The 25,403-nt window shown below is 44.9% G+C and overlaps 1 protein-coding gene across 2 annotated transcripts in view; it reads left to right on the top strand.

The window, feature by feature from the left end:
• The window catches only part of LOC8031533 (prodigiosin synthesizing transferase PigC), a 170,580-nt gene that overhangs the window by 88,791 nt on the left and 56,386 nt on the right, over positions 1 to 25,403 (top strand). For both annotated transcript variants that reach the window (XM_040222874.3, XM_040498595.2), the window contains 9 exons: positions 10,768 to 10,874; positions 11,551 to 11,589; positions 11,666 to 11,790; positions 12,955 to 13,025; positions 15,062 to 15,126; positions 18,689 to 18,836; positions 19,342 to 19,459; positions 20,199 to 20,299; positions 21,577 to 21,648. In XM_040222874.3, coding sequence (XP_040078808.2) covers positions 10,768 to 10,874; positions 11,551 to 11,589; positions 11,666 to 11,790; positions 12,955 to 13,025; positions 15,062 to 15,126; positions 18,689 to 18,836; positions 19,342 to 19,459; positions 20,199 to 20,299; positions 21,577 to 21,648 — 846 coding nt within the window. The remainder of the gene's footprint in view (positions 1 to 10,767; positions 10,875 to 11,550; positions 11,590 to 11,665; positions 11,791 to 12,954; positions 13,026 to 15,061; positions 15,127 to 18,688; positions 18,837 to 19,341; positions 19,460 to 20,198; positions 20,300 to 21,576; positions 21,649 to 25,403) is intronic.

The raw sequence follows: 25,403 nt of genomic DNA, 5'->3' as shown, positions 1-25,403 counted from the left end.
ACACATCAACGCACTAAAAAGTGTGGTTTGACCAACTAACCATTTCGCTAAACTACTGGATTAATGTAAACTCTAAAACTAGGCCTTTGAACACTGGTATTAAAAAAAAAAAACAACATCCGTCGGTGTCCGAAACGCAGAATAGGCTTGAATTGAAAAACAGAGATAAACAACGTTAGCGTAAAAAAAATACGATATTGGGTTAAAACCGAAAAACACAGATTTCTGGACGAGTTCGTTACAGCTAAGACTGTTTTCTTTGTATCCACCCTTCTTAGACATGCATTTAGTTGTTAAGGAAATTGTTTAACCGCTAATCACCGTTCTTAGCGTTTGTTCAAATCGTATCAGCGAAATACACTGATATTTAAAAAAATGAACAGGGACAAACATTAACCGATTTTCATTATAAATAAACACCGAAAAGTCTATGGCCTATCTATGTATAACCTATAGCTATGGTTTCATTTTTTCGGGGTTTACTTTTTTTCAAAAATAGGGACGTCTTATCGTGGTTTATTTCCCCCATAAGTTCGGTGTTTTTCGGTGTCTATTTTTGCTATAGGCAAGAAACGTCGGCATTAACCGATTTTCACGATAAATAAACACCGGAAAGTCTACGGCCTATCTATGTATAACCTATTGCTACGGTTTCATGTTTTCAGGGTTTACTTTTCTTCAAAAATAGGGACGTCTTACCGTGGTTTATTTCCCCCATAAGTTCGGTATTTTTCGGTGTCTATTTTCGCTGTAGGCAACAAAAGTCGGCGTTTTTAGGCGTCTAACTTCAGACTTGTACGGTACTGATTATAAGTAATTAAATTACTTGTAGTCGATTACTTTTGCGTGTAATTTTGTAATCATTTCGTTACCTCTATTATGAAGATATCACAAGATCGATCTGATTACCATTGTATGTACTAAAATTGCTTTTAACTTTCACGATTTCCCATCCTCTTTCTAATACCAGATGTCTCCGTTAGGAAAATAGTCTACCCAAATTGGTGGATTGAGAAGATAGGTAGCCTGTTATTCGGCGATTATAATTCACTATAAACGAACTTGGAACACGTATATGAGCGAATGAATAACAAAGAGAACCCACATAATAGCCACGGCAGTGGTCACACCTTGTTCCAGCGGGTTGCGTTCAGAAAGGCACTCAACGTTGGGGCACGCTTTGTTGGCATTTTGAGAGGTCATCCAGTTAGTAGCTCGTGTCCCGTCCTCTTTTCTGCCTATCAATGTTCGCTTACAGACAGTGTTCGCGAGAGCAATAAGTGACGGACTGGCGACAAAAAGGAAATAAACAAAAGAAAACCTTGACGTTTTGCCGTAGCGGGGTCAAATATACAAAAAACAAAACATTTTTTTTTGTGTGTGTCTACTTTTAATTTTTTTTTTCATTTGCTATTTTCTCCACACTCAAGTGTGCATTGTTGTTGTAGGTCGTTTCCCGGTCTGCGTTTCACCTCAGGGTGGCAATCTTTACTTCTGTAAAGCCACACCTTTTGTTTGAGGAGCTTTTGGGGGAAACTCGAGGAAACAAAAGGATCCTTTGGGAAGGCAGGGGGAAAACCTTCGTTGTACAAACTTTGGGCTGAAATCTGAGTCACAATCGGCAAGAAAGCGATGTTTTCAAGAGCTTAATCAGAGTCACCGTAGCTAATCGGAGCTAGCTACAGGATTTGGTAGCTCGAAAGAATATTCACGTTTGCATGTGCCACGCCCACGCCACTTGATACAGAAAAACCCAGAAAATTGCAGAATGTCAAAAATGTATTTGAGAAAATGAGTACAAGATACTCAGAAATGTACTTAAAATAGAGTATCAAATACTCTCGATCAAAAGGATTCGCAAGATACCAAGATACTTCAAAATAGTTTTAAAAACAGTATATTGAGTAGCGTATTTGAGATAGGCACAAGTCTGATTATATTAGACAGGGTCGGAGAATGGGTGGTCCTATGATGCCTTTTTAGATGCCTTTTTGGTCACTTTTGTTTTCTCTGTCGTTCATTTTAGTTGTTTCTTTATTCTGTGCGGAAATTTGCATTGAGATATATCTTCCCGCGATTCATTACAAAGCTTAGGTGCGTAGTATTTGCTTGTTGCCTCTCCATATTTTTTATAAATGGTTCTACATATATTCTGCTTATAATTATTGATTCAGGTGTCTACATAAAACAGACACTATTAGAAAACACAGAGTATATTATACCTGTACTTATCGAAGCATGCGTTTTAACGTATTAAATATTTATTTCCAGTGGATGGCTCCTCGATAAAAAAAAACAAAAAAACGCTATTTTATGCATGTCCGCGGATGCCGGGGACGGCTTTAAAGCTTGAATACACAGAGTGCCTGTGCTCAAGCATTCAAACCCTTCAGAATGCATTCTGCGGCTTCAAGCTCTCTCGGGAATGGAAGCCCTCCCGGGAATTAAGGGCCTCCAAGCTTGAACGCTTGAAGGCACAGAGTGCTTTCCAGCATTCAAGTCCGTATGTACGGAAGTAAATCCAGAAACGAATAAAGCAAGTTCAACAACAATAATACTTTAAGTACAGAGCCCCTACACACAAAAAAACAACAACAAAAAACATCTGTTTTTGAAGGGTTTTATGACGCCCCAAGAACTCTTTCAGCTCGCTAAGAACGGTTTCACCTCAAGCACCATCGCCACCTGGCGCACTAGAAAGACAACTGAGCGAGGAAGAACTCTTGCGCATGAAAAAAAGAAACTTTAATTAACCGCTTATGCGTTTTTCTCGAAGAACCCCTTCAGGGAATGCTTAGAATAACTCTTTAGGGTGCAACACATGGAAAAAACGAAGAACCCCTTGGGTTTCTTTCGCGACCAGATTTGTTTTGAAGTGTAGCATGATCTAGAGCCACTGCTCATGGCAGGTTGAGGTTTCAGGGCGGCGATACCACCCAAAAAGACCCGGGTGCAAAAGGACAGAAGCAGCAATTGTAGGCTCGTTCGATTTACCTGTGTAGCTCTTGCACCGGCGCAGAAAATTATATGCTGGTGTACTTCAGATCGTATCTCAATACAGATACCGGCAGTACACAGCTCTACACTTTTCGGCACCGGTGCTATAGGTGCAAGTAAATCAAACGAGCCTAGTGACCTCCATTTTGGGCCTGGAGGTCACCATCACTAGTAGCGCACTTCCGCGGCTCACACTTGGGTCAGTCTAGCGCAAGCTTGTGCCAAGCTAGAGCCAAGTTGGCTCTAGCTTGCGCCAGTCCAGCCCAAGTTTGAGCCGAGGATGTGTGCTACTTGGGATATGGTGCTGGTGTGGCTGATATTATCTCTTTATCCGCTGATTAAACGCAGTAAAAGTCGGTAAAAGGGAGTGAAATCCACGCAAGAGCTTGGTCGGTGTACAGGCCCGAATATATCTGGAATACCGCCTAGCTCACCGTAAGTTGAAAGCACGCGGGAACATACACTGGCAATTTGAACTTCGCGCTATTCGAGAAGCGAAAGAAGCAGACGACAGGTACGCCGGCGCCGCCTCGAAACGCCCTAACGCTACTTCGACAAATGTAGGTCTTGTTCGTCTCTTTCGGTTGCTAGGGGAATCGAGCAAGCTCGTCCGGTTGCTATGATATACCGCGCGTAACTCATCGCGGCAGGAGGCGGCGCGGAAAAACGCGTAGCGCTACTTTGGCAGCTCAGGCTTCTGTACACTCTTATAAAAACGAGTTTATATATTCCTCAATATAAAGAGAAAATTTTTCCCTCTGCCTTCTTTGCTCCCCCGTCCTGCAAACGGGGGAGCAAAGTTCCTATCTCGTCTGCGTAGCATTATGGTGGCTCCAAATCGAGTGAATCGAGTTCAGACAGGCCCTATCGAGGACGCCAGGACGCTACGGAAAGCGTCGCTCTTTAAGCGGAGCGGTGCCGCGGTTCAAACGAAAAGAGCTAGCTACCATAGTTTTCGGACAGGCCTGGCACCACTGGCAGCTTTATGCATGGCTGCTAAGCAGCTATCGCAAGAAACGCAATCAACCGCTTCGCATACATCCAAGCAAGTTTCTGCTTTCGGAGCGAGAGCTGTAGCAGATGAAGATATAACACGAGCTTTTCACGAACTATATTAGTTGCCGAAGCGGGCGTCCCGCGCAAGTAAAGAAAAGCGTTTCGAACGCAGTCACTCAGTCTCCTTGTTTTCATTATTAAGATGTTAAACGGAGACAACCGAAACCCGGCCACTGCGCGCACGTCACGTCTCACGTTTGCGATTTCCCGCGACAGGTCTACTTCGCTAGCTCCCCCACGTCAGAGAGGGGTGAAAAACCATTCGCGAAACCGAAGGGCGTTTTCCACAAAGCTAGTTCAAAGCACCCTACTTGGCCTATTGCACGTTTCAAAAAATATCGCGAAGCGTGAAAGAAGGTTAAATCTCTAGCCAGCAGATGGCAGGCAGAGGCAGAGTAATTGCAAATGTCTAGGTTGGATGGCACTAGATACTGACCAATTCATCAAATCATCAACCTCAAGATGGTTTTTTTTTTTCTCTACTACTGGATTTAGACATCTTAATTATACACACACATACACTTCGCGCACGATAAAGTACAGTTCACATACAGCGAGAACACACGCATACACAGCGCGCACAAAAATCAACATGAACGCAGACTACCCAAATCACTGAATTTGTGCATTGCGTTTCCGGCTCGTCGTTTTTTGAAGGTAGGGATTTTCTCGATGATCACCTAAGCAACAAATGATGTTGCGAGTATGTCACTTTTTTCTCAGCAATGTCACTGCTCGGAAGATATTTTGAACGGCACAAGGGACGAACTTCAGAGTAAAGAACAGCTAAGAAAAGACGGGACACACAGTAGAAAACGAACACAGGACACACGCTGACTAAAATCAAATGCTTACTGGAACTTCTACGCGCGCAAAGTGGCACGTGCAAGTACATGCTCCTCTTTTTCTTTCGACGGAGATAAATGCGAATAAAAAGAAAAGAAAAAGAGACTTTGAAAAAAGAATGTTAGATAAAAAAAAATTGGGTTGTGTGTATGCTTATACAGCCTAGAACTTGGTCTGCCTCATAGGGGCGACGAGCCTCCCAGCTGTAGATGAGAAATTTAGCCAGTGCGGTACAGCCGCTAGCCTGGGGTCTTTAACGTGCATCACGCAGTAGTGATACACGACCGCACGCCGGTACGATGCTCATCTAGATCGAAACGGGCAGGGGTGGGGCTCGAACCCAGGATCCCTGGGTTCTGCAGCGCGAGCTTTCGCTCCACGTGCTCCGAGCTGGTGTGCGCTAGACCACTCGGCCACCGATCCTTTAGAATGTTAGATGAAAGAAACTTCTACAGCGGCACACGAAACCTTAGGCCCTAATGATGCGTTCGCACCACGATCGCATCGTTTGGGTCCTAGCGGGACGTTGCGAAACGCGTGACCAAAATAAATGATAAGAGAAATGAACTTTGACTGCGGCACGAGAAAACGATCACGCACTGCGTTCACCCCTTGTTCGCATCCCGTTCACACCGCGTTCAGGACACGAATTCTTAAACCTCGTAGTGAAAGCTAGGGCTGGGCGCCAATTAAAACTTTAAGCCTATTAATACCCACCCTTTGATACCCATTCAAGCAGACGTGGCTCGTCCACGTCTGCGTAGTGAAAGCGTTTAATTTGTACTTTCTTTTCGTGTGTCAAAAGTTTACCGATTACCCGGTTAAACAAACCAATCTCGATTAAAGCATTGATCTAATAATAGGTTGGTTAATCAACAAATTATCCAGCCCTAGTAAAAAGTAAACGTTCTTGCTGTTATGATTTGCGGCAGTTTATAGACGCTTTCAGCGCGCGCCAGATTGAGCCGCCATAGCCGACCTTCTCTTGTCTTACCGAGATGCCGAGCCACTGAAGCGGGCGTTGTCGAGCCTCCACAAAGGCCTTGGCTGGGGAGAAGAACGCAGTAGAATCTAAAATGGCAATAGCCTATCCTGCTGTGGTAATGATGAAGTGAAGCGAACGGAATAAGCGGGAACGAAAACTGAAGGTCGGTTATGGCGGCGCCCATGCACAGCTGCCTGAAAGCGTCTATAAAACCACACGTACTATTCCGGTTCCTAGCAGCCATGTGTTCGCTTACCCGCAAAGCACGTCGTAGAATGACGCGAGGGACGCCATATCTTCTATCATGGGATCAAGGCGAAAGCCTCACTTGTCCCATTACGCGAAAAGACGTCGCCGGTCTCGTGCCCGAAAGATGGCCATAAAGAAACGTCATCAAGCACGCGCCTCAGAAATAAAACACAAAGAAAGGCACAGCAACGCAGACTCTTCATCACGGAAACCGTCATGAAGCGATTCGCCGCACATGCGCTGTGGGTGAGCGTGATGTCTCCGCCGGAGCGCTGTGTGAAAAAGTAAGACGTCGCGCACGGCTTGTAGGAACGCGCTGCGTGTAGGAATGCCTTTCGCATTTTTACACGTAAACAGTCTTAAGTGTCTTTTCGTTGGTGGCCGATTATGTCATAGTTGGGATTCCGTGTTTTAGAAGTTTAGTTTTCGTGAAATTCGGAGTCTGTTTTTCAGAGGTAGTTTTTTTTTCGAAAACTTTGGGGTATATCGGAGGTTAGGCTTGATTGATTCCCACTTTTCTGAAATTCGGAATTTCTCAGTGTTTCATGTTGAAAATAAATAAGTAATATCCGGGTTTAAGCGTGTGCTAAATAAAAGATGGAACCGCTTGTATCAAGTAATATTTCTTCAGCTGGATTTGGCGTTGTTGCCCTTGCTATTGGCAATACTAATTTGTCCAACAACAGAAGTTAGACATAAGTGTTCCCTCAATAAACTTCGGTCAATAAAATCCTGGAGGCAATCGATAGAAAGCTGGTATTCATCCCATTTTATACCATCAACCTACCCTACAGTCGTGCGAGGGGGAGTGGTAAAGGATGTAATACGGGACTTTCAGCTGCCTTTCTTTTCTATATTATGAAATATCTATGGTTCATGGCTCTCATTGTTACAAAAACGCAATCTCTCCTCCTCTAAGAAGTACAACTAGTATGGCCTAAACTGAAAAGCAAAATAGTGGCTTTTGTCGTGAACCGAAAGTACAATGACCTGTTGCCCTGAATGAACCTCGACCACATAAGCGGTGTGACCCCTTTGGACAATTGTCCGATAGTTGGAAGATAACCATATAACACTTTTCCAGGATCATCGACCCTGTACGCTGATCAAACTTAAATATAAAATACCGTGCCTTTCATGGGGGGATGGAGGGTAGGTGGGGGGGAGGCATTGATGCATAAATATCGGAGTCGATTGGATAAGTCAGAATTGAGAAACCTTACCGGTGGGCGTTTTTCAGAGTTTTTCGGATTTATTTGAAAACACGGAACCCTAGTTTTACTCCGTTGGCGCTTAAAGGGGCGATGCAACAATGTTTGTACCTGCGCAAGAACCGCTTAGAACGAATCCCTGACTTTAATGACCTATGAAAGATGCGTTAGTTTTCCACCATACGCAATCTAAGTCGCAACAAACGAGAAAAAAAAGGAGCAGAGTTCACCACCTTAACTCACACTCTGAACAAGCAGCCGCATGATCTCGAGCCGATAATATGCCGCCAATGTTGATCATAGCCACGCGTTGGGGTTGGCAAAGCACAAGGGACGCTCTGAGTTCCGGAGATCATTATCGTTCGGCTATTACCGTCATTGCAGTGATTGGACACGGGTCACTACCGGAATGCTTGTCGAGTTAGAAAGGATATTACTGGAAATGGGGCATTAACTGCCCCATTTCCAGTAATAAGGCCTTCCAAGCAACAAAAGATCTGCTAGAAAACGGCTCCGCATTGACATAATATAACGTAGACAAACCGATCGGCGTGGTTTGCGATGCAACAGGCTACAGTCTTGGAGCTGCCCTCTTTTACAAGACGTTAGACGGTGCAGACATGCCCGTTGCCTTCGCGTCTCGAACTTCAACACAACCGGAGAATAACTGCGCACAAGAAGAGAGGCCCTGGCTATCATTTTTTGCCTTAAAGGGCTTCACCGTTTTCTCTATGCAAGATTCTTCATAATATACACTGAACACTAGCCTCTCTTGAGAATATATATACTGGCTCATGACAAGGCCGCTTAAACCTTGGCCGCGGCTCGAATGCAACGATGGGCATTGCTTTCTGTCGGGCCACAACTACCAACTCTATTATCGATATGAAAATGACAACGAAGCAGCAGACGCGCTATCACATCTTCCTTTGACTAGGTTGGCTGTAGATGCAGAGAAAGACTGCTTGGCGCTTTTTTATGCCACGCCTGACACCGCCACAGAAATAAGCAAAGAAGCCTTGGTGGAAAAACCAAGTACCACACTTCACGCTGTAAGGGCTGCCTGACAAGGGGGCAACTCATAATAATACCGACGACACTACAAGGTACAGTCCTCTCCTTGCTACACGAAAAGCATCCCGGCATGTGCCGCATAAAGGAGCTAGCACGAGGATTCGTCTGGTGGCCGAGTCTCGATAAAAACAACGACGAGTGTGTTCGGGGCTTCAAAGCTGCCAAGTTGTTCAGGCAGTCACTCCGGTCGTACCTCTACATCCGTGGACGTATCCACAGCAAATCTGGGAACGCATTCACACTGACTTTGAAACCAAGAATGACATCAATTCCTTGATCACCGTGGGTGCTTTGCGGGCCCGAAGATGCTCCGGACTTTTTAGAGCGTATCGCTTTACGAAAACACTATTTGCTCTACTTGGTCAACTCCTACTATACAGGTTTTTCGTTTCCTTTCGTTCTCAATCCCGTGGGTTCCATATCTCGCGTGCGGGACGAAAAAAACGATAAAAACATTCAACCTGGAATGTGCGAAACAATCCAGGTGAGGCAAAACAAGAATGTGTGACAATCATGAAATTTTCGCCAACACCTCCAAACGGCGTGGAGAGGTCGAAACGATGTCTTAGCGCAGACCAGAAGCGACGACATTCGAGATGGCTGAGCCTTTGTAAGAAACGTGTATAGACTATAGTTTGTTTCATTTAGGTGCAGGCGCAACCGACGCTACGGGGTCATGAGACCAATGAGAGAGCGCTCAAGGGCACCATCATGGTGTTCGCCATTTTTGCGTACGTGTTTCATCGTCGCTCAAACATTCATAAATAGAAAAGGCCCATTGATTCCTGCTTTTTACGCTGCGTGATTGGTAGCTTGTAATGTCGACTGTGTCTGAACTCAAAATGAAACAGCATAAAGCCCATGTGAAGGGAAAATAACGCGATTGCCTCTCTGCCTATCTGCACGACGCCGCTTTTGAGCGAAGGCGTCTGCGCTGACCTCAAATGAGCGCACAACGTACACTCACGTGAATCATATATTAGACTATGTAATTTCCTCTTCTTTCCCAAGCTTCTTTCTCTCTGGTTGCAGATGACGCCATTTTGTGAGCGAAGGCACCGGCGAGAAGGAAACATTTGTTGAACATTGTATCACGCTACTTTTTTATATCCCGGGTCTTTCGGACCAAGCTACAGGTCACAAGGTCCAATCAGGAGCCAATTCGAAGTCACGTTATTCAATTATTTGAAATGCGCATCAACGTATTCCTCTGATAACGTACTCCTCCAACGTACTCCTCCGTCTCTAGGTGATCGCCACCTCTCTAGGTGGCGATCACCTAGAGACGTTTGCAAGCACGGCTTCTGGGCGTCGCCATCTGGCTGCAGGTCTGGGTAGGTCGTCCGATAGTCAGGCATCGCTTAGGCGTACCCACGGCCTCAGAAATGCTTGACTATCAGACCATCTACCCACACAAGCAGCAAGATGGTGGCACCCACAGGTTGTACTTGCAGATGTCTATAGCCGCACACAATGTGCTTAGGCTATGTGTCACAGTCAGAGGTACGGGAGAGTGTGCATGAACGCCGACTAAGGCTGTGCACGCAAACTCCTTCTCTGGTCGAAAAGGCCGCCCGCGCGTGCCCGCACCTTGTGTGGGCTCTGCGGGTGCCCAGAAATCAGATTGGCACGAGAGGAAGCGTCTGCGCATGCGCAGTACCGACAGCAGCACCACCACAGCGCCGTGACGTCAGAGTTGAAAGTGCGTATGCAGAGCGCAAGTTCGTCTGCTTCTTGCGCTGGGGTTGCGGTGACATCGGAACGCCGAGCTGTGATTGGCCCCGATTGGAAGGATAGCGTATAGACCTTAAGGCTGGTAGCCTTGAGTTCTATCCGCTATTTTTTTAATCGGAGCCAGTCAGAGCTGGGTGTTCTGACGTCAGTGCAACCTTTGTGGCAAGAAGCAGACAAACTAGAGTAATCAAAACCCGTATTCTAGCATTTTTATGTCATCACGGTAAAGATCGAGCGCAAACAGGTTTTACTCGAATGCTGCGTCGGAGTTCGGCTTGGTTTCGCGTGCGGTCGACGACCTCTAGGACGTTCGGCGTCGGGGTTGAACCCAACTGCTAAGTTGGCGCCAGTCGAGTGTGGTGACGTTGCATGGACGTAGATGAGGCTGTTTACAGTTTTTTTTATCGTATTAGGTGGTGCTAGATAAGCATGGAGAAGTATAGTATCACTTGGTTTCTCGTCTCGTGTGACTGAACCTGACGTCCCATAGCTTCGGCTGCACTTCATCGCATTTCGACACAAAGTCTAAATTTTCCCGATTTCTCGTTGAGTCGCATAACGATAAATGACGAAAACAAAACTGTCATTCTCCGTTTCTTTTTTTTTAATTTTCAGTTTACTGTGCCAGATGCATTTGTGGTGACGACAAGCTCGTACAAGATCTTCTCGCTTGGAGGAGAATTCCAGCGCCTCGTGCAGCAGATAAAGAGGTGCGGCCTAAGGTACGGTCTGATATTCCTTACTTTCTGCGGGTTGCGAACGGAAAAGCTGGTTAGCGCATTTGCATTCTGGTGTAAGCGACTGCCTTGCAACCGCTTGAGAGGGCTGGCGATGAGAGGAGACACTGGGGCCATCTATTGCGCATTTCTGAAACCTTTCAGATCGGCGTATATTTTACGCATTATTCTTTCACCGCGGTCTTGAGACCTTTTTGACAATATTAAAAGTAACTATTTCTCCTGGACAGTGGATAGATTTCATCTCTAAAATAATGCAAAACCTTCATTGTAGTAATACGGAGATGGTAATAAGTGCTTCCAAGGCTTCCTAATGATTAGCGCCTGTGTGCCAGTGTCCTCTGTCGCTGTAATTGGCTGTATGCGATTGAGTCGCCCACCATCAGACAGGAAATTAGGGAACAGCCTTGAGGGAAAATACGCGGTGAACACAACTCTAAAAGACAGAGCAATTGACCTTTCCGCTCATTCGATTTTGTTTTTTATGCTCCCGACTTATTAAGTGATCCACCAACGCCTTTGTTTCCTTCGATTCACAGGTTTATTGAGATAAAATATTGAATTTATATTTTCGTGCTTTAATCGCAAGCTAGAAACGATTGTGGTGCAATACTCGTTTGACCATCAATTTTGACACGCCTTGAATAATTTTTGCTTTCAGAGGGGATGCCCAGGCAGTTCTGAAGGAAACGTGCAACAGGTGATACAGGAAATATCGATAACATCACGTGCAAGAAATATTAACGTCGTTGCGATTTCGACAACTTTTTTTACAGCGTCGTGTCAGCCATGGAAAAACTTCAGCTCCCAGACTTGGTGGAGAAAGAAATTGTTCGCTGTATGACGAAGTACGGTTATGACTTGGGTGGCAAGAGATTCGCCGTTCGATCGTCAGCCATCGGTGAGTCCAATCTTTGTGCTCCATGGGTAGCCCAATAATCACACCAGGTGCACACAACCATGCTGATCAATAACAAGTGTTTTCTACATTGGCGGGTGACCTCGTCGTAGCAGCTGTACTCTCGGTAAAGCCTGCGCGTATTGTGATCCGTGTTGCAATACGGAGATCATAACGGTAACCACACTTTTATACCCGTGTTTGTCGGGCACCTAAAATAACTTCTGAACGAACTCCTTTAAAAAATTGGCAATCCTCGCAACATTCTTTAGAGCAATCAAAGCCTGAATTTGACTTTAAGACGTCATCACAGTGACCCCTAGCGCAGACACAAATCGGACACGTACGCTGCGTCAGCACTCGGCTGACAGTCGTGACCAGTCAACGTGTCAAAGGACACTGAGCGGCGAGCGCGGGCACAGTTGTTGAGTTGGTGCCGCTCGAGTCTAGTGAAGCTTGGTGGAAAAAGAGGAGGTCTTTCACAAGCTTTAGTTATTTCAGGTTGTGTCCAACCAGCACACGCCGATGGGCATGTTCATGCATAGTCGGGATTGTGGAATGATTCACCAATTTTTTAAAAGAGATGGTTCTGAAGGCCCTTTAGGTTTCCATCAAACAAGAATGGTGGGCGGGATGTATTTTGCCCCAGTGATTAGACAGTTTAAATTGTCACTCAAAGGAGATTGTTCCGCATTTTTAATTGCCCTTGAATCTTCAGGATCGCTGAATTCCCATACCACTCATCCAGTTCACTGGCTAAGCTGTTTACCGGTTTATTGAGTTCATCGCGAGGCAGTATGTGCACCGAGGTTGTTGCCCTCCATCTCATAACATCTGACTCACGGCTGATGTTTATTGTAGCATTCGATTTAAAGGCGTTACTTGATTTCTGGACACTCGTCACATAAGGCTCCAAAAGGTGATGAATCCCTAGTTAAAAGTAATGCTTGAGTAATTTAATTAATTTCTCCAAATGGGCTCTGAGTCACTCGTATGATAACGCTTCACAAACATATTATTAAGGCGATTAGGAACCTAATCATGAATGTACCACAACTCTTGGGGCATTTGGAAGGAGTAGTTTACACTTTAAGGAAAAGAAACAACAACCTAGACCACCGATTGTTTGGTGTGTTTACTCGAACGCTGCCGTCCTGCTGTATACAGGTGAAGATTCCGAAGACATGTCAGCAGCTGGCCAGATGACAACCTTCTTGGGCGTGCGGAGCTTGAGCAAGGTGTGCCTCTTTGGCATTTGACGAGCCTTGCCCGAATGGGATTGTCTATCACATATGTTTGTATTATTTGCTAAGGTGTACTTTTGAAAACGTTATCCTCCTGACGTGTGATGAGGTGTACCCTTTTGGCAAGGTGCATGCTCTTGGAGACACAAATTTGTGTGTATCAGATGAAGAGAGGTTGTATGTACCGTCCCCCACGTTGTGAGGTTACAACAAAGATCGAACACCCTAATTAAACATCGAAAACGTACGAATCAAAAAAAAAAGGAAAAAAAAAGAACGAACGTTAAATTTCCTACGTGGGTTTAGGTTAATCGTGGAAATTATCCTTGTGAACATATTTATGAGTTCCTGCAAAAGTCTGATTGCAGAGAGCAACGTCAAAAATTACCTAGTTTATTGTTTCGACTGTCACAATAGCTTAATATCACTTCTTAACTGGTGTCAGCAGTTGCATGATAGTTTCTAATCGTAACGCGGCTGCCAACTAAAGTTTAAATATTACTTTTGTAGAGCATATAAAAATGTGTCTACTTGTGCGTGCATGTGAACACGGATATACTTTATTTTAGGAATTTTAATCTGTGTTTAAATATAAACGTCGTACTCACTTTGCATTCACATACCCCCGTGCGTGTGTTTCTGTTTTTTTGCGGGGCAGTTATAGGTGGTTCTAATTTTGCTACAAAGTATCAGAACAGCGCTCACATATCATGAACATTATTATGTTTCTTTTACTCATCCCGTAATCGTCTACAGTTGCCACAACTTATGAAATAAGTTTTGATATACTGTCACTTCGCGTAAATGGGGACACCGTTGAAGAGACGAATGGGGCAAACTGGTTAAATATAAATTCAAAAATATACGAAAGAGTCAGACGAAGAGGACGGACAGGACAAACATCTCCGAAAGATGTTTGTCCTGTCCGTCCTCCTCGTTTGACTCTTTCGTATATTTTTGAATTTATTACTAACGGTGCTCAATCCAAGTTTGGTTAAATATATTGATTGTTGTCTTTTAGTATAAAAAAAGTCATATTTTTCACTCACAATGTGCGAAGAAACGTAAGTGATAGCTCTAACACGGTCGCGCAATGCGGGTTATATAGTGCCTTAACGTTTTTGAAGACGGAGGTGCGACATGGCTAATTCTGACAGCCTTCGTGGTTGGCGGCGTGGATGCCACTGACGACCATTGTTGAAGTTTCTAAAGTCATCCAACATTACGCGTAGCAATTGAATACCCCGAATGGGGGATTTCGCATAACGCGAGTTATGTTCGAAAACAAGTGTTTGAAGCACACGACACGAAGACTCTCCCTTCGCGGCGTCGTTACTGGCGGAATGCCGGGGCTCCCTTATTCTTCTCTCTCCGCGGTCCGCGGCCGGCGGGAAAACCCGACTTTCCTCTCCTCGCGCCAAAAAAAAAAAAAGAAAAAGAAAATTCTTTTTTTTTTTTTTTTTTTTTTTTATAGCCACGACGGCAGTTCACGAGCTCAAAATCTCTGCGAAGTGTCGCCCGTAAAACTATCGCTTAAATAGACTTTTATTTTTATTTTTTATTTTTTTTTTGGGGGGGGGGGGGGAGGAAGGGGGGAGGAACAGGGGTGCCCATAATAACGAGAAATCACTATATAGTCAAAATCTCTTGATATAAGAACCCCTCGCGGACCTTGCTGGCTCGTGTTGGTGTGTGTCACAACGTAGCAAGGCCATGGAAGTGAACGTCAGCAGTGAAGCGCGGCCGTTCGTTTAATGCCGTGGCGCGCGCGACCAAAAGCGTTGCACTGCACGGAGAAGAGGGAGGACGAGAGGGTTAAGCGTGCGCGGTGCGCGAACACTCCCATTTCTTCCCCTTCCTCCGCCGCTAAGGAACGGGGTGTCGCAGCGGAGTAGCAACTGCTTTTCAGAGCTGCCGCACGCTCATTGCATTTAACCAGAAGTATAATCCAGACTTTTCTTTTTTGAATAAAAGTGGCATTGGTAGCATTGCGCCGACAATTGATGATATGAATCTGGTCTTCTTTTCAGGTCCTGGAGTGTGTCGTGAAGTGCTGGGCTTCTCAATTCAGTTTTACGAGCATAAACTACAAAAGGTAACAGTTGCAATGTTGTTCATGTACAAACTTTAACACTGTTGCTGCGCATGGTTGAAAACGCGTTTCCACCGACAGAACGGTAAGAAGGCAGCGACGTGCGCGAGCAACAAAGTCGCAACTTTCAGTTCTGTCTACCGTCTTTTTGTTTGTGTAATGTTTCGGCTCAATATTTCAGGCGCACTTTCAGCGAACGTAGTTAAATAAATCGCATGTCACATAATTTTGGTCTAGAGCGATAATAGCTTCCACCATAGATTTGGCTATAACTACGCAAGTACATAAAAATGGTTCCGAACCCAGTATCAGTTGAGTCTAAAATCGCAATTTTCTAATCTTTACAACGCGATCGAGTTTGTTCAGGCGAGTTTATTCGAAATGTATGAACTAAAATTAATCCAAGCAATGTGTCCGGTTAAAAGAAAAACTAAAGAGGGTGATTTATATCTATGATAAAACTAAGGTTCTCAAAAGGTGAGGAGGTATTCTCTTATTTTATATAAAAAATTATGCAAAAGTGCCGCATCTAATTTGTTTGTTAAATTTAGCGGAGAATCTGAGCTGGCGTACGATGCGCGAATTCAAATTTTACTACTAAATTTAGCGATCAAATTGCTTGTTACACGTTTTGAAGCACCACCTTGTGAAACCCTAGTCAATGACACATTCTTTGTAAAAAAATTATTGAGTAAAAAAGAGATGTCGCTGTACTTACCACATGAACTTGATGCACAAGGTTGGGGCATTTTACACTCTAGAAACGGTCCGTACGTCCGTTTTTGCGAAAAGAACTCTCAGGGCCAATCACTGCCTGGTGTATATAGAATGTTCGTCGAATGATAAAAATTCCAATACTCTATTTCAAGAACGTCCGCAGTGTTGACAGAGGGATGGGCGCGAGAGTGTGGCTTTGGGAGGTATGTTTGTTGCACGAATTACGAACAAACAAACCACAAACTTCTGCAGTGCTGACAAAGGTGCAGGCGCGAAAGCGTGACTTTCGAAAGCGCCTTCAATACGCGAGTTCCCGTCTATACAAAGCATTCTTTTGAGTTAGGCTTCACGCTCCTAAGCCTTTGTCTACACTGGGGACATCGCTGGGTGGAGTATTTATTGGACGCCATATTTGAGGACACTATTCACTGGGCGTGCTTAGAATGCATCTCTGGGATGGAGACATCTCTGGGATGGAGTATTTATTGGACGCCATGTTTGAGAACACTATTCGCTGGGCGTGCTTAGAAGAAGCTCACACTTACTGGTGAGCAGTTTTGTTGGTTTGTAATGCACGCTGCAAAAGCATTGTGGAAGCCAGTCATTTCCCTACTAACCCAATAGGAGGGGTGTACACCCCCTCCTTGTTTTTCTGAAGGCACCCCCTTAATTCTCAACGACTCCCCTATTCTCAATGCCCCCCCCCCCCCCCCCGGCCCCCCGTATACACCCCCCCCCGCCCTTCCCCCATAAAAATTTAGACCCCCCCTAATTTCAATTCCTGGGGAAACCTCTGGTGGATGATCGCCGCGCTCAGCAGCTACGCACTCAGCGATGGCCACCAGTGAATGTACAGGGTGTCACAAAAGAAAATTTACACGCTCTTTTTTACCGCAAAAATAAACTAGGCATCGCCGAACGCTCATTCTCCGCCCAAAGGTAGAGCTAGAGGTCACAACCAGATGCCAAAGTTTCAGCCCGATCCGATAACTTAATCAAAAGTTATAAGTGATTTTCTGAAAAGTTCAATGGGAAAATGGAGCCCGTTTTTGCCCGTTTTCGGTTTCTGGTGCCATAGAGCCCCATGTGTTTGAAAACTCCGTCGGCCGCCATTTTCCCATTGAAATTTTCAGAAAATCCTTTATAACTTTTGATTAAGTTATCGGATCGGGCTGAAACTTTGGCATCTGGTTGTGACCTCTAGCTCTACCTTTGGGCGGAGAATGAGCGTTCGGCGATGCCTAGTTTATTTTTGCGGTAAAAAAGATTGTGTAAATTTTCTTTTGTGACACCCTGTACATGGTTTGCTTTGATGTAAAATCAGCCGCTATTGCTGTGGCCCTGCTGGTCAGCGCGTACATTCTGCAGCGTGCATTTTGCACCATCAAGTTTGTTTATTTCGGCAAGGACAAGCAGAAATGGCCCCTCACGTGCAAGCTGTGTATAGGTTCATACGCCTGAGCCTTTGGCGGCACTGTACATATCTACGAGATTGGGTATGGAAACGGGGTTTCACGTGCTTGCGTCATGCTCAGTGTCTAATCACAGACATAATTTTTAGGTATTAACGTTTTCCCGGCATCGCGAATCGCCGAGCTTGCTTCACACATCGCAGTGCTTGGTTCACGCCCGCCTGTGGATTGGTTATTGAGTGCTCAGAGAGAATGTAGCCCTATAGGCATTTTTTAAGCTCCATACAAACAGTTGCCTTTAAGTGCGATTGACTGCTTTTGACTGTTCAGTTCCCTGCGCGTGCGAATCGGACACCCGTGATCCATATGCCGTGTGCCAAGGTGCCATTTGAACGGACTGCCATGCTTCATACGACTCACGGATGTCATGTAACGTGTTGCCATATTTCAACCCGATGGAGACAAGAGGAGTCAAACGCACACGAACTGAACCCCGTGAAGATGTCATTTGAGTGTTGGGTGAATCATGAATGTAGCAGCTCAGCGTAACAGATGGGGTGAGTCGGCTAGGCGAAACGTTAGACGAAACTATAAAACATCGTTCGTGTGATCTGTCAAGTCAGAACCGAGGCAGAGCGAGTTTACAACCAAACTGAGGTCAAGCTCGGGCCTAGCTTGGGTCAAACTTAATCCCATCTGATTCAATCGCATTTATTTTAAAATATATGATGATAATGAAATTATTGCAAAGTTGCAAGCGAGCTTGACATGAAGGTCGATAATAATCCCTGGAGAGGGGGCAAAGGACAAACACAAATCTCCAAACACACCTAGGTGACTGGTGCGCGACCGAAAAAATCCGCCTGGTCCTGGTATCAAACCAGGGACCTCCCCATATTCAGGGGAGCGCTCTGCCAACTGAGGTAACCAGGAGTTGGATGTCAGTAGAACACCGACATGACTGAACGGCCTGCTATTTAAGGTTATGGTGATATCTAGCTGTGTTGGGAGGTTTGTGTTTGTCCTTTGTCCCCCTTGATCCCCTTCTCAGGGATTATTACCAGCATCATTGTCCAGCTCGCTTGCACCTTTGCGACAATTGCATTATCATCATAAAATTGAAATGCAGGCCGTTCACCCTTGTTGGTGTTAGGCTGTTGGCAGCTGATAAAACCTGTTTGCTCTACTGGCGTCTAACTCCTGGTTAGCTTAGTTGGTAGAGCTCTCCACTGGAAATGAAGAGGTCCCTGGCTTTATACCGGGACCTGGCGGATTCTGTCGGTCCCTCACAAGTCACCTAGCTGTGTTTGAAGATTTGTGTTTGTTCTTTGCCCCACTTGTTCCCCTCTGTAGGGATTATTATGGGCGTTTAAAAAATGTATTGTTCTGAGAAGCCTTCATATGTGTTTTTGTTTCCATTCACAACCATCGAACAGGCAGTATGGACAAGCGATGGAGTCACCAATGGCTGTGGTCATTCAGGAAATGGTGAATGCTGAAGTCGCTGGAGTCATGTTCACCTGCGATCCGCTCACCGGGAACCCGGCCTACATCACCGTCACGGCTAACTACGGCCTTGGGGAGGTGAGTACGTCGTTCCTTTGGGGATTAGCCAAAACAACTAAGAATATTCAATCTGTGAACAGCCTTCGTTAGCTTCATGTTTTCTTATCACTGAATATTAAAGTTTAAAAGAAAATATTCTTGAGAAATCTTTTAAAGTTTTAAAATATAAATGGTAAAAAATGTTTCACTGATTAATAAAAGTGAAAATATTTCTAACAAACGCATACTATTTCTACTGGTGTCTGCACAAAATCTGATTATGTACTCTTGAGAGCTTTGTTTTTTTTTATATTTTGAGAGCTGCCTCTGCTGTTGCTGTTGAGGCAGAGGGGGGCACTGCCAAGGCAGTTGTGTACTGCTGTTTTCTCCTTCTCCCTCTTCTCTCTTGTACGAATAGAAAGTAAATAAACTTGAAATAAACTTGAAACCTGAATGCAATGATAGTAGGTGGCTATAACCAAGCAGTTGAGTCTGCGGACGCTTCTACTCACAGCATTCTTGCGCCATTTTGTTTATTTTTCAGTCCGTTGTGTCGGCGTCCGCAGAGCCAGACACGTATGTCCTGAAAAGGACACCAGGCATGCGACCTGTGCTAGAGTCTGTGCAAGTGGGACACAAGTCTCTGTACACGACGCAGTCAGGTTTGTGCGATTTTGTCTCGTTTCACGTACCACAATTATACCTTTGTGCGGATTAGCGCCAGATCCAGCGAGTCGGCTGTTCCAACCAGATGTCACAAATTCATGACGTCGTAGAAACTCTCAAAATAATTTCCTTCCGGATCAACAATTATAGAAACGAATGCCAGTCTACTCAGGAATCACCTGTTTGCAAACTGATACATGGCTAATCTAATACTTCCGTGACACCTAGGAAGGTAGTACGTTTCACACTCTGACGGACCACTTAAGAGATTAAAGCAGGCTTGTGCTCGTTATTTGAAAAAAGAAATAGATTGCAATTACAAATTACCCAGCCTCAAATGTAATGGATTACCGTTAGAAAATCGATGACAAAAGAAAAAAAAGCTATTTTGATTTTTACAACAAAACGCACGTTTTCATTTAAAAAAAAAAAAAAAAAAAAATAAGTTCAACGCGCTGTAAACCATTGCGTGCAAGGAGCGACTTCTATCATTCTTTTCGCTCCTGCCTTCGTGGACCATCTTTAGCATTTAACGAGTAGTTTAAATAGAGTAGCAGGAACACGACTAACACTGCAACCGAAACGAGAAGAGCTCCAGTTCCAAGATTCTATCGACCCGCGGCGCACAGATTAGCGTTTTGAGATACTATTTGTAAAATACACTTAGAATATCTGTCCATTAAAAAGATAGCAGAAAACAAGCAAAAAGTGACGTAGGAAGAAATATTCCCGCAGAATCCGACGGCGTGGTAATGCTGCCCGTGACCGAAGATAAGACGAAAGAGAAATGTCTGGAGGACGACCAAGTGGAAAACCTCGTCTTCGTAGGCACCCAGGTAAGGAGCAGAATTCTGTTCCGAAATGGTATTACTCTAACTCGAACGCAGTACACGTGGTGGGCTCACGTCTCGTTATTCCATACACGCAACCATTGGAGAGTTTTAGTGTTGCTTATAGAAGCAAACGCAACCGTGCTCCAAACTGCGCATGTGCGTCGTCGCAATGCGCCAATACAAGTCGAAGTTTGGGCCCCGCGCACACGCAGTGACGACGACGCTATTTCTTCGGGTACGCCATTCTAAAGCTCGCTATTAATGGTCGCGGTTATAACGTGGCACGTGGTTGGAAACTTAATAGAATCACGACACCCTCATGGGCAATCCTCCGATAGGGATGAGGGGGTTTTCATCAAAGGGGAGGGGGTAGATTTTATCTTAAAGTAATTGTGCGGTGGGGAAGACGTGAACAGAGGTCAGGATCGACTTTTGTCACATTACGGTCCTGTAAATAATACGGAGAAAAAAGATAGTCGAAGCGATCATCATCTGATGGCACATTCATGGGATCCCGAACCTTGCAAACGCAGCACAGGTGACGTCGCCACGAAGAGGGAGCGCGGAGGGCCCGGACCTCCTCTTTAAAAACCAAAATTATAAACAAAACATACTCCGTTTGTTAAGGGAGAAAGCAGAACGATAAGGAGTACAAGAGAGAACCAGGCGTTCGTAAAGGTGCCGCAGTAGAAACGAAGCTTTCGTTATAACCCCAGGCTCCTTCATAAGCTGCAAAATGCGGCTGTGGCAAGAAATAGCACCGAATCGATTACTGTAATGTATTTCTGTGTAGAATATCAGAGAAAGTCCAATGCAAAAACAAGGTGTGTAGTAGACTTGTACATAATCCGCTACAAGTAACGGACCTGCAATCTGTTACTTTTATAAGTGATCTTGTTTGGAATTATTTACATATCTTACAGAAAAAAATAGTAAAGTAAATTTATTGCTCATTTAGGTGAGGGAAGTTTTTCATGCGTTACATTTTAGTTTTTAAGAAGACCATTGTATGTAAACGCACTAAAAACCCTACATCAGCACAAGATGTCTATTGATTTTAATCTGTAACATTTTAGTTAGTAAAAATATATTGTGTTTAAACGCATTATAAAACACACGCATCCCCACTAGATCACTGCCACGGGCTTCGTCGCGCGCGTCGAAGTCTAACGCCTGACTACGTGTGTATAACGTGATCCAATTTAGCTAACCTCGAGGAATCCTGGGATACTTGAACGGCGGAAACATTCATCTTTTTCTTTCTCTTTTTTCGTTCTTAGATTGAGAAATGCCACACAACGCCGCAAGACATCGAGTGGGCGCTGTGCGGAGGCAAGATATACATGCTTCAGGTAAGCAATGAGCATGCCTTCGGAAACGGTCTCAGCGCACGCAACAAAGCCCGGATATGCTCGGGGTAGCCGGTGAAATCTGAGGCACGTGAAATGGGAGTCAATAAAGTGAGCTTAAACGACTTTGGCCTCTGACAAGATGAGAACGGCAGGAAGGAGCTTCAGTTGTCTCGCCGTCTCCGCAAGCATCCTGCTCAGCATACTCCAAAACACCTATATGGGTGAAAACGGCCCTTCACCCAGTGTTTATAGATCTTACCTTTTGATAGCAGTTGTGGCAGCATTGCACCTTTTTGGGAGTAAATTTGAAGTATCTGTATTACACCTTTGCCATGGGCGATTTTTAAATCCCTAAACCTTTAGAATTCGCGAGCCCAAAGCGTCACAGCTAATGGAGCTATGCTCTTTTTCTTTTTTATAGGGTCATACATTTCTCAGTTGTAACAACTTTTTTGGAGAGCATATACATACAGCCGTTGAGGCCGCTTGAGCTACACATGCCACTTAAACGTTTTCCTTATTAGAGAGCGCACTAAGGATAGAAGTAACATTAAATGTCTCATGTGTAGCTTAATTTTTCTACACGGTTGTTTATGTTTGGTTTCTTAAAAAAAATTATACAACAAAAATGTATGGTCCTTTATATAAAATTGAAAACATTGAAAGCGTAATGCATAGGCTTTCACTTTGCTTTGAAACAAAGAAATACATTTTTGTCGAGGTACATGCGTGTCAGTGAAGAGTTCCCAGATCTTTAGGCAGAACCCAAGGTTATCTCATCCAGAAATGCTGTGCAAAAAAGTGACTCATATTCAACAAACACACAGTAATAGTTTATACGCAAACATGTCAGCCAAAGATTGGTTTCGCCATAAAAACAAAGTATTAAGATCAGCTTTGCCAACTCAATAATAATAAAAAAACGCTACATTTATAAGACGCTCGATGGTGTGTGTAAATGGTACGATAGAAGCTTAGACTCACCGGATTCCTAAAATAACACCATTAAAGTTGACAGCCTCACATTGCTCTTATGTCCATCGATGAAGGCAAAACTATACAAAATAAATTCAAAATTCAAAACAAGCGAGCGTTTGCCCAACTTTGGAATGCCGACAAAACAGACGCTTTTAGTCGCCCATTTCACCATTAACCCCCCCCCCCCCCCCCCCCTGTTTTTTTTTTTTTTTTGACTGAGACATTTTCTTTTCTGTCACTTTCTACCTTTTTTTAACCACAGTCTTGGTTGTTACACAAAATGATTAGTTCGCCCTCACAGTCCCCTTCTTTATGTAAGACTATTTGTTCACAAAAATGTCCCGTGCTACATCAGGATTTGGTTTGAGCAATACACTTCGGAGTCATCGGCCAATTCTAGGTGTGCTGCCATTACATCTGGATGGTAATCCGTATGTTTGGTTCCGCTCTTCAGTAGCGGTATCTGGTTCGTATGGCAGCACTTGTAGCTTCCAGTAGTCACGTCTCTAAGTTTTGGTTCTTAAAGCCACTTAAGACAAAAAGAGGCTATAGAACACAGAACTTTGCGACTTGGTTGCTGAAAGTCACGTCTACCATTAGAAAACACAAACAAAAGTTTCTGAAGTTATTGCAAGGCCGAAGTTTCTGAAGAACATGTGGATTACGTCTGCAGGTACGGAAGCGCCCCTTGAATTAGCGGTTATTGTTTTTTTTTTTTTAAATTTTGGTATGAGTACGCATAGGTGACTCAACCCCTGCAAAGCGTATTGTCACACTTTGAGGACTTGATGGCTTCCATCGCCAAACGTCTGCAGCGCCTGGAGGCTAAATTCAACGGACCCGAGGAGCTCCGTGCCTTTGACATGCCAGTACAAAAACTGACGGAAGTTCCAGGTCTGCGCCCGAAACTCCACATACGACGGTAACGCTCCTTGGGTGCCTTATATCTCGCAGTTCGACATAATCGCTTTCGCGAACAATTGGGCAGAGGCTGAAAATGCTGAAGTCTTGACCGCTTATCTAGCTCGGCCGGCGTTGAATCGAATGCATCATTGGCCACCTGAATCTCGAGAATCTTACGCGTGCTTGGTTGCAGCATTGGACCAGCGCTTTGAAGGAGGGCCACTCCAGTGCCTGCATCACGTAAAACTTTGCAGCCGCCGTAAGTCTCCAGAAGGGACAATTTCACATCTTTCCGACGACATCGAACGCCGCGGACGTCTTGCGTTGTCTGGTTGTCCACAAGAGACAATTGAGGCAGTCACCCCCACGGCATTTCTTGACGTCATCTCGTCTGTCGAGGTGCAGGATGCACTTCGTCTAGCACGCCCGAAAACTCTACGGGCAGCACACACTCGTGCCTTTGCCGATCGACAGGCATCTCGATTTACGTGTCTGTCTGCATGCAGGAAAGCAGATGCCTCCAGCTCTCATTTACTTGAATGACCACCTGCAAGGTCATTCGCGGGCACAGTGTTCTATGGGATTTGCCATGAAAGCAGAAATTAGACAGCAATAATGACGCGAAATCGTAATTCGGCTTCGACTTCGACTTCCACCTAAATCATGGGCGTCGTTGACGGTGTGCCAGCGCGCTCACTTGTCTGCAGTAGGACAACAACTTTTGTAATCCTCCGGCAGTTTGCTGACGGGATCTTCCGACCAAACTCCGAAAGCGGTGTTCTCCAAACCAAAACAGGGGACAGGGTAGCTGTCCTGGGCTGCACAGCCATGCCTTGCACCGTGGGAAGTCTTCAAGTTGAGGTGGCTTTTATAGTTGTGACTTTTGAGGTGCAGTGCAACCTTGAGGTCGATTTTCTCAAAACACATAAGTGCGTGTTTGACTTCGATATTGGGTTGCTGCATCTAGGAACCGACTTGTGTTCCTTGAGAGCTGCCACGTGCATGGTAGTCTGCAACAGTGGGCTCCCTGTAAATTCTACTTCTCCTTACCTGGATCTCCATGTGCTGTGTACAAAGTTAGCTGCACATCTATACAATACACAGCACTTTTTAGAGCAGGCGACACTGGTTTAGGCCTCAGGTCAGCAGCAACACACCAAATAGTAACCGGACAAGCACGCCCTGTACGGTTGCCACTCAGACGCGTCCCCTTAGCGCAGCGGTCATGTGTCAATGAAAGGGTCAAGACGATAATACAAAAGGGCATGATTAAGCCACAATTTCTCCGTGGACTTCAGCAATCACACTAGTAAGGATAAAGGACGCGTCAACAGGCTTCTGCGTAGATTATCGACGTCTCAATGATGTCACTAAGAAATACTCGTTTTCTTTGCCTCGAACCGACATCTTGAACGCTTGCTCAGGCTGCACGTGGTTCTCTACGCTTGACCTGAAGAGTGGTTATTGGTAGGTCCGAGTTCACCTGGAGGATCGCGAGAAAACTGCTTTCACTGCAGGTAGTAGGTCAATTTGGAGTGATTCCACTTGGACTCCGCAGCGCTCCATCTACATTTTAAAGACTAATGAAATCCATCTTGCACAATATCATGGGCACAGTTTGTTTCTGTCTTTCGCAAGACATTCGCCGATCATCTGACGAACCTTGAGCTGTTGGTTTCACGGTTGCAAAAGGCGAATCTGAAACTAGCGCCAAAGAAAAGCTAGTTGTTCACAGGGCAGGTGGATTACATCGGACAAATAATTTCGACGGACGGAGTTCCCACAAACCCCTGTAGACTTTCTGCTGTTAGCATTTGGCCGGCCCCAAAAATTGCCAATGACGTACAAAGCTTTATTGGGCTGGCATTCTACTA

The sequence above is a fragment of the Ixodes scapularis genome, unplaced genomic scaffold (genome assembly GCF_016920785.2).
Source record: "Ixodes scapularis isolate PalLabHiFi unplaced genomic scaffold, ASM1692078v2 PGA_scaffold4__175_contigs__length_147842914, whole genome shotgun sequence".
Taxonomy (NCBI): domain Eukaryota; kingdom Metazoa; phylum Arthropoda; class Arachnida; order Ixodida; family Ixodidae; genus Ixodes; species Ixodes scapularis.
This window is presented reverse-complemented; position numbering and strand designations above follow the sequence as displayed.